The sequence below is a fragment of the Bidens hawaiensis genome, unplaced genomic scaffold (assembly GCF_021521415.1).
Source record: "Bidens hawaiensis isolate Kalapana, Puna unplaced genomic scaffold, B.hawaiensis_p1.1 tig00008219_1, whole genome shotgun sequence".
Taxonomy (NCBI): domain Eukaryota; kingdom Viridiplantae; phylum Streptophyta; class Magnoliopsida; order Asterales; family Asteraceae; genus Bidens; species Bidens hawaiensis.
In genome coordinates, this window is record NW_027491584.1 from 448,972 (window position 1) to 459,239 (window position 10,268).

At 33.2% G+C, this 10,268-nt stretch overlaps 2 protein-coding genes across 2 annotated transcripts; both read left to right on the forward strand.

Annotated features, from left to right (window-relative positions):
- The first annotated feature begins 1,264 nt into the window (after positions 1 to 1,264).
- On the forward strand, positions 1,265 to 5,301 carry LOC143637286 (transcription factor TGA9-like). Its single transcript, XM_077104719.1, has 14 exons — positions 1,265 to 1,463; positions 1,554 to 1,606; positions 1,707 to 1,828; positions 1,919 to 2,010; positions 2,190 to 2,272; positions 2,755 to 3,039; positions 3,456 to 3,500; positions 3,781 to 3,840; positions 3,925 to 4,002; positions 4,072 to 4,111; positions 4,199 to 4,470; positions 4,550 to 4,771; positions 4,868 to 5,010; positions 5,119 to 5,301. The coding sequence occupies exons 3-14, from the start codon at positions 1,749 to 1,751 to the stop codon at positions 5,210 to 5,212; spliced, it is 1,494 nt and encodes a 497-aa protein (XP_076960834.1). The 5' UTR covers positions 1,265 to 1,463; positions 1,554 to 1,606; positions 1,707 to 1,748; the 3' UTR covers positions 5,213 to 5,301.
- Positions 5,302 to 6,562: 1,261 nt separating this feature from the next.
- On the forward strand, positions 6,563 to 9,963 carry LOC143637319 (patellin-3-like). The gene is made up of 4 exons (XM_077104739.1): positions 6,563 to 7,491; positions 8,563 to 8,687; positions 8,789 to 8,939; positions 9,505 to 9,963. Exons 1-4 carry the CDS (start codon positions 6,655 to 6,657, stop codon positions 9,757 to 9,759), a joined length of 1,368 nt encoding a protein of 455 aa, XP_076960854.1. The 5' UTR covers positions 6,563 to 6,654; the 3' UTR covers positions 9,760 to 9,963.
- Positions 9,964 to 10,268: the final 305 nt, after the last annotated feature.

Here is a 10,268-nt window from a genome sequence, read left to right on the forward strand (position 1 = left end):
AAAAAAGGTTTGGAAGATGGGGTGATTTCGGGTTTTGGGTGTGGTATGTGATATTGGTTTGGGTTTGATATATGTTTAATACAGAGAAACAAAATCGAGTTGGAAATAGGTTTGATATGGGTGTTGAAATGGGTTTGATATGGGTTTGTTATTATATATAGGAAAAAAAAACGTTTTTTTTTTTTTAAATAAAACACCCCCCAACGGCTATTCACCCTTTCCAAGAAAACTCTTGCGCCATTCTCAGCCGCTAGCACCCTGGCGCCTGCCTCGTTTTCCGCTCTCGCGCCCCTCTCGCGCCCCTATCGCGCCTCGGTGGTGTGGTGCTCGCGCCCCGGGGCGCGAGCGTCCGGCCTCTTGCGCCCTTCCTAGCGCTCCACACCCCTCAGCCTTATATAGTTTTCTAATTTTTTTCTTCATTCATCTAATGCCTAGTTGATCAATGTTTTAACATGTACTTTTATGTATTAAAAGTCTAGCTACGAACAAGTATTTTACCGAACAAGGTCGAAAATTTAACTTTTGTTACTTTCACTTTAGTGGGGTAGTAAGATGATTTAGGTGTAAATTTGATGGTCAAGACTCAAGTGTTACGATATATTTAGCTGTTAAAAAAAGTATTAAATAACATGAATAATTAAAGAGAACAATTCTAGAATAGTCAACAAATAGTAACCCTACAACCTTACTACAACTTTGTTGTATTTGCATGCATAGTTGTATCTATTCACTCATAAAATTTTAAGTTTGAAAGCGATAGAAAACCTTGTCTCATTTGCATTTCTATTGGCTTAAAATCTATTTTAAATTAAATATCACTTAACAAACAAACAGTTGTATATTTGTATAGGCTTAATATTATTAGTACTTGCACTGCTCTGAGGAGCCCAAGACAATAGCCAATAAGAAAATATTGGCGGTTAGAAGACATCATATCTGTTTTGTCTGCTCTGAGGAGCCCAAGACAATAGCCAATAAGTAGAATAGGACCCACTGGTTTTCTTTAATTTCATATAAAAAAACAAATAAAAATAGTTTAAAAATCATTTTTTTTATTATTCCTGTTTTGTCTTCAAATCCAACAAAACTTTAAACTTTTAAATTTTCTAGAATTTTTATTTTTATATTTTCTGTTTTGTGACTTTGTCCTCCAACCCCACAAAGAAAAGAGAAGAAAGATTTGTGTACATGATATGATATTATGATATATGAGCTTCAAATTATGTTCATAATGAAACCCTTGCTGGTTTCTTCATTTAGAAGGTGATCAAAAGTTGAATTGCTAAAAGAGAGACATGTTTGAGAAAAAGACTACATCTTTTTATTATGGCTGCTCAGATACTACCTTGATATGATGTCTTTAATCTTCTTCTTCTTCTTCATTAACTCATCATCTTTTAGTTCTTCATCACACAGTTTCACCTGAAAAAGACAAGCTTTTTAGTATTATTTTCAAAACCCATGTGAGAATTTGTGGATTCTTTAACTCTAACATGATTATTTGAAGTTTTTATGATATGGGTTTTTGTTAATTCACTCAATTTCATTTGCAGATATTAAAATCTTGAAAAAAAATGAGTGAGCTTTGAATCTTGATCATCTTTTAGTAAGAATCTTGAACTTTCCCATGATTATTTCATGATTTTATGATAAAGTTGTTAACTTTTTAATTAATTTACTAGTAATTTATTCAATTTCATATGCAGATTTCATAATCTTGAACAAAAATGGTGTGAAAGAGGTTTTGCATGGCTACTCATAGAGTTGGAGAGACTGGTCTGCAATATTCTGTTTTTCCTGCTTTTAATCCTCAAAACACAAGCTTCATGTAGAATTATTTTCATTTTTTTTCCAAATTAAAAACAAAAATTCAATCTTTTTTGTTGTTTTCTTGACACTTTTGTTTATTATTTGTCAGTAACCAAGAAGGGTCATCTTATGATTATGCAGAGCTAGAAGAAGCCATTGTTCTTCAAGGATATAAGATCCATAGTGATGAAATCAAATTACGTATGATTTTACTTTCTGTTACTTTCTTTTTGGTTTGAAAGTGTCAAGAGATGATGTAGAGTTTCTTGCATAGCAAGCAATAGTAGTATGCAATATGCATGATGATCTTTCTACTCACTTCTGTTGATAATAGAAGGGATTAGGTGTAACTAAAAGTGTGATTTGTGATCTTGTTGCAGCTTTATACACATCAGTACCAAGAACAGCAACTACTTTAGACATGTTTCCTTCTTGGCATATGAGAGTTCATCAAACTCCAAGGGTAATTGTTTTGTACTTTATTTTCATAATTGGTAAAAAAGTAACAAGTTTCAACTACAATATTACTCAATAAGTTAACCTTCAAAGGCGTCGTCATGACACGATGGTGAGTGTTTAAGTTTCTAGTTTGAATCAAGCTTCGATTGGTTTTCTGTCTTTAACCTTTCGAAAGTTAGTTTATCTTTCAGTGATAGCGTCTCGTAGTTAAAACAAAGTGGTTTACTTGGTGTTTGGGATTGCTTCTTAAAATTGTTTTTTTGCTTTAAAGCAAAAAAACAATTTTAAGAAGCAATCCCAAACACCCTCTGAATCTTATGACATATGTGTGCTTACAAAAAAAAACATGTTTTTATGTTAATATAGTATGAATTGCATTATTGTACTTATTCAAATTAAGTAATTAACTTTTCCTTAAGTTTTTGGCTATATAAAGCAAATTAAAGAACAATTTCAAAGACTTGGTTTTTGTGTTTTGAGAAACAGGGGAGTAATTCGAGTACTGATTCACAATCGACGGTAAATGTTACAATGGAAAGTAAACCAGAAAGTCGTTCTCACATAGAAGTAAAACCCGAATCTCCTATTAGCGGTAACAACAGAAAATCAACATCAGAAGAACGACGACAACAACAAGAACATATTTTACAACAACAATTGCAACATCTACATATACCACAACAACTTGAAATGGAAAGTGAAAGGGGTAGTCCTGTAACAACAGGTGGATCATCACATTCTCACCAAGCCTCTATACCCTTTTCAGAAAAGGTTCAATTTTGTTCTGTTTTCTTGTTTTTATATTTATTTTAAAATTTATTTTTGTTGTATGTTTTTCATCTCTAAGATGATGATTGAATGATTACACAAATCCCTATAACTTCAGTTCACATCATTTCTTTTCTTCTAATTCCACTCATCTTTGATTTAAGTGAAAATAAGAACAAATATGTTTCATGATTAGACAACATTTTATGTTATGAAATTAAAAATAATCATAATTTTTTATACAAAAAAAAAAGTTAACACCAAATAAATTTTGGATATTTCATAACTATAGAGATAAAAATCTATCCCATATGAATAATGGTGTATAAATGTAACTAAAAAAGATTATTATTGTGATTTTATCTTGATTTAATTATTAAAAAGTTAATAATTTCATTTTGTTATTGGTATTCATGCAGACAAAGGGAATTGGTTCAACATCAGAAAAAACACGTGATGCCAAGGTTATACATATATACATCCACATTCTCATCTCATGTGTATCCATTCAAAATTAGCTCAATTATATATATACTGTATATATTTTTTTATTTTGTCAGCAGGCCCAATAGGCTCATTATCATCCCATTTTCTTTACCATAAGCCCAATCATTTCTACTTTTCATATCCTTCTCAATCATTTTTCAAAACCTATGATTGTTTGTTAACTTGTTTTTATGTAAAGTGTCACTTGTCAAAATATATAAGTTATTAATACACATGAACTGACTATCATGTTAACAGACATTGAGACGCTTAGCCCAAAACAGAGAAGCAGCAAGAAAAAGCAGGCTTAGAAAAAAGGTTTCTTAAACTTTTTCCTCATTTTAGTTACTTTAAACTCGCGCGTTCAAATCCTTAACTGATCTCGGGTTCAAACGTTTGCAGGCATACGTTCAACAGCTAGAGTCTAGCAGAATAAGACTAGCTCAACTTGAACATGATCTTCATCGCGCACAATCACATGTATTTATAATAATATTAGTTTGATGCATTAATAATAATATCGGTTTATTGATGACATTGATTATATAGGGGCTATTTATGGGAGGTGGTGGAGGTAACTTAAGTCCTGGTTAGTAACCAAACAACATATAAATTATACGTTACAACGGTATTAACTAATTCTAAGATGGGAAATAAATAATAATCCTGTGTGCAGGTGCAGCAATGTTCGACATGGAATACACGCGATGGCTTGATGAGGATCAGAGACATATGGTGGAACTGCGTAAAGGGTTGGAATCACATTTCTCGGATGGTGATCTACGAGTCATAGTAGATAGCTTTGTTGCACATTATAATGATATTTTCAGGTTTAAAGGTGTTGCAGCTAAATCAGATGTGTTCCACTTGATAACCGGCACATGGACTACCCCAGCGGAACGTTTCTTCCTATGGATGGGTGGTTTTCGCCCCTCCGAGCTTATCAAGGTTTCATTTATATAGTGCATTTAATATATAACGAATTTTAAGTAGAGAACTGTGAGAATAACATATTTTTATCTAACAGATGTTATCGATTCAACTTGATCCTTTGACGGAACAACAAGTCGTTGGGATTTATAGCCTGCAACAATCTTCACAACAAGCAGAAGAAGCTCTAACCCAAGGATTAGATCACCTACATCGATCGTTGGTTGACACCATTGCTAGCGGCTCAATCAATGATGGTGTCCACCATATGGCAGTTGCACTTGGGAAACTGACTACACTCGAAGGACTAGTTCGCCAGGTAAATAATGAACATATTTATATGATTAGTTCAAGTGTGTTTTAGCTGTTTTGATTGACATTAAGTTATTAGTTATAACTAACTAATAAATTATAGGCGGATAGTTTGAGGCAACAGACTCTTCATCAACTGCATAGGATACTGACGGTTCGACAAGCTGCAAAATGTTTCTTGGTGATTAGCGAGTATTATGGACGGTTACGGGCTTTGAGTTCCCTTTGGGCTTCTCGACCACGCGAGTAAGATATTGAATTCATAGTTTATAAAGTAGTGAAAAATTTCTGGATTTGTCACTGTCAGATATATGAAGTGTATGGAAATAATTATGGTTAATCTTATCGTTGTAGGGCGTTGATAAGTGATGAAAACTCATGCCAAACAACGACGGATTTGCAGATGGTGCAATCTTCTTCACAAAGTCAATTTTCGAACTTTGGATGATGAAATGAAATTGGTGAACTGGGAATGACATTTGTTTGTATAAAGGTTTCACTTTAAGCTACTTAATTTTAGAGGGTATAATTAAATTGTTTATCAAGTTTTTTTTTAAATTATATTCTATTTAGTTTATAATACTTTGATGTTTTCTATTTTAGAATATATTATCTTGTAAATGAAAGTTGTCTTTGATGCATCATTGTCACGGGTCTTTTTTGAAGAAAATAGTAAAAATATTAACTTCTTAAGATGATAAAAAAGAGATATTGAAATATTAGCTTGTTTAACAATTAACAACTAGCAACGTGTAACCTGATTATATGACTCTAGTGACCATTTGAGTACAAATTAGGTTGTTTTTGTTTTTATTTTCTTATCACCTAAGTTAAGAATGCCGATTTTTTTTATTTTTATTTTTATATTTCTCACTCGGCCTTTAAACATTTGACCTTTATTTTAAAATTCATTTTATACTAAGCGACGGTATGCTTGAACGAAAGAATGTATGGCTTGAATTGTTAAGCAAAACAATGATGGTTTCGCTCAAAAGACATTTTTGTGTAAAGATTACAACGAAAGTGTCAAGTGAATGTTTCGGATTGGAGAGTACACAAAGGCGAGAATAGGGGCATAATTGTAATTTCCTAGTGTATGTGGGATTGTGGGGGTATAAATAGGGGACGCTTTTATATATACCCATGTAAAACTAGGAAATATCATACATATCTCTGCAAATATATTTTATTTTGTTTTTTATTTTTACCTTTATTGTAATATTTTATATTGTTATTCATATTTTTGGAAACAAAAGAAAAAGAAAAAAAATCTAAAGAATTCCTTGAAGTCACTGTTCGCTTGAACCACAACATGCTCAGACAGCTTCAGCGAGTGCCACGTCAGCACTGCATGACGCAATATTATTTGATGAATTCGAAGCCGACTTCAGCGCCAACACATAGTCTTACAAATCTAAAACCATGTAACCCAAACTTACTTTGAAATGTGAATTGGGCCAAATTTTAACGACTATTTTTATAAGCAACTACAAAAATCCAGTGGCAACCTCCCAAGCATAGTGAAAAGAATCTATTTTCAAGTTCCTATAACGGTAAGATATTTTTATTTATATATAAAAGTTTCTAAAGTTTACAAACTCAATAATTTATAAGATATAAAACTTTAAAAATCATTATTTATTTACTTTATGTCAGTTTAAAAATAATAAAAAAACAAGTATTTAAAAAGTAGAAAACTTTATACTTGTTTATAGGGTTCAGCTCACTTAATTATTTTCTTGACCAACCCATACATTCTCACTGATACAAAGAACCTTCAAGACACACTCCCATATGTCCGACGACAAACCCACCGCCACCTCGCCGGACCACCCGGCGGACGACGACGGAACCCTAGAAGCACCACCACCACCACCGCCGCCGCCGGAAATGGATCAAGAAACAGAAACCCCACTTTCACCACCTCTCATTTTAACAAGCAAAGAATCCACCTTTTCACCACCACCGCCGCCGCAACCGCCGTCAACCACCGTCGGAGATTTAATTGAACAGCCGGAAAACCCAATAACCAAAACCCCAGAATCCATGGTTTCTTTCAAAGAAGAAAGCAATCAAACCAAAGATCTTTCAGATTTCCAAAAAGCATCACTCACTGAGCTCAAACAGATGGTTCAAGAGGCAATAGCCAATAAAGACTCAAACTTTATAACAAATCAAGAACAACCCACTTCAGAAACCACATCAAATCGTCCATACCATGAACAGATCTCAATTTGGGGTGTTCCTCTGTTGAAAGATGAAAGAACTGATGTGATATTGCTTAAGTTTTTAAGGGCTAGAGACTTCAAGGTTAAAAATTCTTTCTTGATGCTTAAGAACACATTGTTATGGAGGAAAGCTTTTAGCATTGATGGTTTGGTGGATGAGAATCTTGGTGATGATCTTGAAAAAGTTGTGTTTATGCATGGGTATGATAAGGAAGGACACCCTGTTTGTTATAATGTGTATGGTGAGTTTCAAGATAAAGAGCTTTATAATAAGACATTTGGGGATGAAGAGAAGCGAACTCGGTTTTTGAAATGGAGGGTTCAGTTTCTTGAGAGGAGTATTAGGAAGTTGGATTTTAGGCCTGGTGGGGTGAATACTATTTTTCAGGTGAGCGATTTGAAGAACTCGCCCGGGCCTGGTAAGCGGGAGCTTCGGTTGGCTACCAAGCAGGCTTTGCAGGTGTTGCAGGATAATTACCCTGAATTTGTCGCGAAGCAGGTGAGTTTTGGATATTAATTGTTGTTTTAGGTAGTTATTGATCTATATGCTATGCTTGTTTATTATAGAAGGTAAAAAAGTTTAAAACTTAACATGGAGATTGTCTTGTTCGTTAAATCGTTTGGTTGCAGGTTTTGGCACCCTGTGATAAGTAATTAGAAGTCAGGAGTAATTGGTTATAAAAGTTATTTGCTGTTATTGTCTTATTGATCTATGTTAGGCTTGTTTAAAAAAATATAGAAAAGTTTGAATCTTGAAACAAAGGGAGCTACATGCTCATTTAGAAGTTAGTGAATTCAAATCCTTAAACTTTGATCAATGATTTTAAAGATTAATTTTTGTTTTGGATTTGGTAAAAAGAATCTTAGGTTGATAAGACTTTGGGCTTTTTAATTGGTTATTGATCTATTTTATGCTTGTTTATGATAAATATTAGAAAAAGTTCGCATCTTGAAAGATAGAGAACTTCATGCTTTTTCGGAAGTTAGACGATTTAAATCTTTAAGTTTAATTAATGATTTTAAAGATTGGTTCTTGTTTTTGATTGGTAACATGAATCTTATGTTGGCAAGAATTTGGTCTTTTAATTTGTTATTGATCTATGGTGTGCTTGCTTAACATAAAAATAGAAGACGCTCAAATCTTGAATCATAAAGAATTTACATCTATTAACTTTGACAAGAATTTGTGCTTTTAATTGGTTATTGTCTTATTGATCTATGCCATGATTGTTTAACGTAAAATTTGAAAAAAAGCTCCAAACTTGAAACATAAAGAATATCATCTTCTTGATTTTATATCAGTAACTTAAATCATAATTTGACAAGAATTTATGTTGTTAAGCGGTTAATAAAAACATATGAAGAATGGTGTCCTCTATATATGCCTTTCGTATTCGAAATGATTTTAGAATGTGGAATCAACTCCACTTATGAATTGAAAATGACATCTTTATTGATGTTTAGTGGAAGTCTTTTTACATGTGCACTATTTGGTGTTACCTAAATGCACACAAAGTTACAAAAATTAGTTAATAAACTCTAATATGTTTGTGGGGTTACTATTTTGAAGGTTTTCATTAATGTTCCATGGTGGTATATGGCTTTTTATTCGATGATGAGTCCGTTCATGACTCAAAGGACTAAGAGCAAGTTTGTGTTTGCCAGCCCCGTAAGAACCGCAGAAACCCTTTTCAAGTATGTTCATTTTTCTAATTTCGTTAAAATATATTTTGTTGTGAGTTTGTATTTTGACTTTTGAGTTTGACTTTGGTCATTTTTGTTGACTTTTCACATAGATATGTGAGTCCGGAGCACGTTCCGATTCAGTATGGTGGGCTGAGTGTGGATTATTGTGATTGCAATCCAGAATTTACTATTGATGATCCAGTTGCAGTTGTTAATATTAAACCAGCCACTAAACAAACTGTGGAGATTATCGTAAATGAGGTAATTACAAATAAACTCACTAGCACAGTAGAATATGGATCGGTTGTGACTTGTGACCCAAAACTGAACCCAAAACCTAAAAGTTTGGTGGTTTCGGTTTAAGCTTTGTGTGGTTAATTCGGTTATGGTTCACAAATGGGTCAGTTTTCGGTTAATCGGTTTGACCATTATTTTGGGCTTGGGGCTAATGGTGAGCAAACTAGTTGATTTGGGTCCAATAAAAATATAAAAATATTTATGTAAGTAAATTAACGGCCCAATATAACATGTTAGTCTATAATAAAACTATAAAAATAATTTCTTTTACATAAAAGTAAGACGAGGTTCCAACAAAAAAAGTAACACCAAGTCTCCAATACTTTACTATGTACAATATTACAAAAAAGACAAAGATCTATACATATGCCATTAAAAAATCCATACTTTACATATATACCAACGTCTTTCTGATTAAAAAAACATGAAATATATCGAAATCTGAATTAAGTTAAATCCTGAGTAAATGTGTTGCCAATATTATAGAAATGCATTGTCATTTATCATTAAATGGTCAATTTATTTGCAGAAATGCACGATTGTGTGGGAGTTGAGAGTCGTTGGGTGGGAAGTGAGCTACACTGCTGAATATGTGCCGAATACCGAAGGTCACTACACCATTAACATACAAAAACCAAAAAAGATAGCGCCGACCGATGAACCTGTTATAAGCCACAGTTTTAAAATCAAGGAGCTTGGTAAATTACTTCTGACCATTGACAACCCAACTTCAAAGAAGAAAAAGCTGCTTTACAGGTTCAAAGTTGTCCCTCTTTCAGAATGAAGAACCTTTGATCTCCCGAGTTATGACGGGTTTGTGTGTTGTTTATGTTAGCTAGAATTTGGATACCGAATGTTTTGTTTGTTTAGGTTTTTCGTGTTGTTTGTTTTGTTTATGACCCGTTTTTGTTGTTGTATTGGATACTTTTATTAGGCTTCTTTTATAGGGTGGAAGGATGTGTATGTTAGTGATGGTTTGATATGAATAGATATGCATTTGGTTTGATATGCAGCAGCAGAGGTGATACTCAATCGTTGACATGATAAACGGTTAAAATCGAAACAGGTGGCTGGTTTGAGAGTTAAATGGTTCATTTTGGTAGTTTTACAGTTTGAGGGGTAGAGGCTGACCAAATCGAATCAGGTGTTTGAAACTGTAGTTAGCGATTCGTTCTATAATTTTTTTGTCAAATGACAAGCTAAAAAACCATAGTAATGACCATGAAAATCATTATATTTCAACAAGTTTGGTAAAATATAACAATGCCACACATTTACTCAAGATAACATAAA

Bases quoted from the DNA above. Each gene is read 5' to 3' on its own strand.
- LOC143637319 (XM_077104739.1), top strand. From the start codon at position 6,655: ATGGATCAAGAAACAGAAACCCCACTTTCACCACCTCTCATTTTAACA. The intron at 7,492-8,562 runs GTGAGTTTTGGA...ACTATTTTGAAG, and splicing joins CTGAATTTGTCGCGAAGCAG to GTTTTCATTAATGTTCCATG. The intron at 8,940-9,504 runs GTAATTACAAAT...ATTTATTTGCAG, and splicing joins TGGAGATTATCGTAAATGAG to AAATGCACGATTGTGTGGGA.
- LOC143637286 (XM_077104719.1), top strand. From the start codon at position 1,749: ATGGCTACTCATAGAGTTGGAGAGACTGGTCTGCAATATTCTGTTTTT. The intron at 2,011-2,189 runs GTATGATTTTAC...ATCTTGTTGCAG, and splicing joins TAGTGATGAAATCAAATTAC to CTTTATACACATCAGTACCA. The intron at 4,772-4,867 runs GTAAATAATGAA...AATAAATTATAG, and splicing joins TCGAAGGACTAGTTCGCCAG to GCGGATAGTTTGAGGCAACA.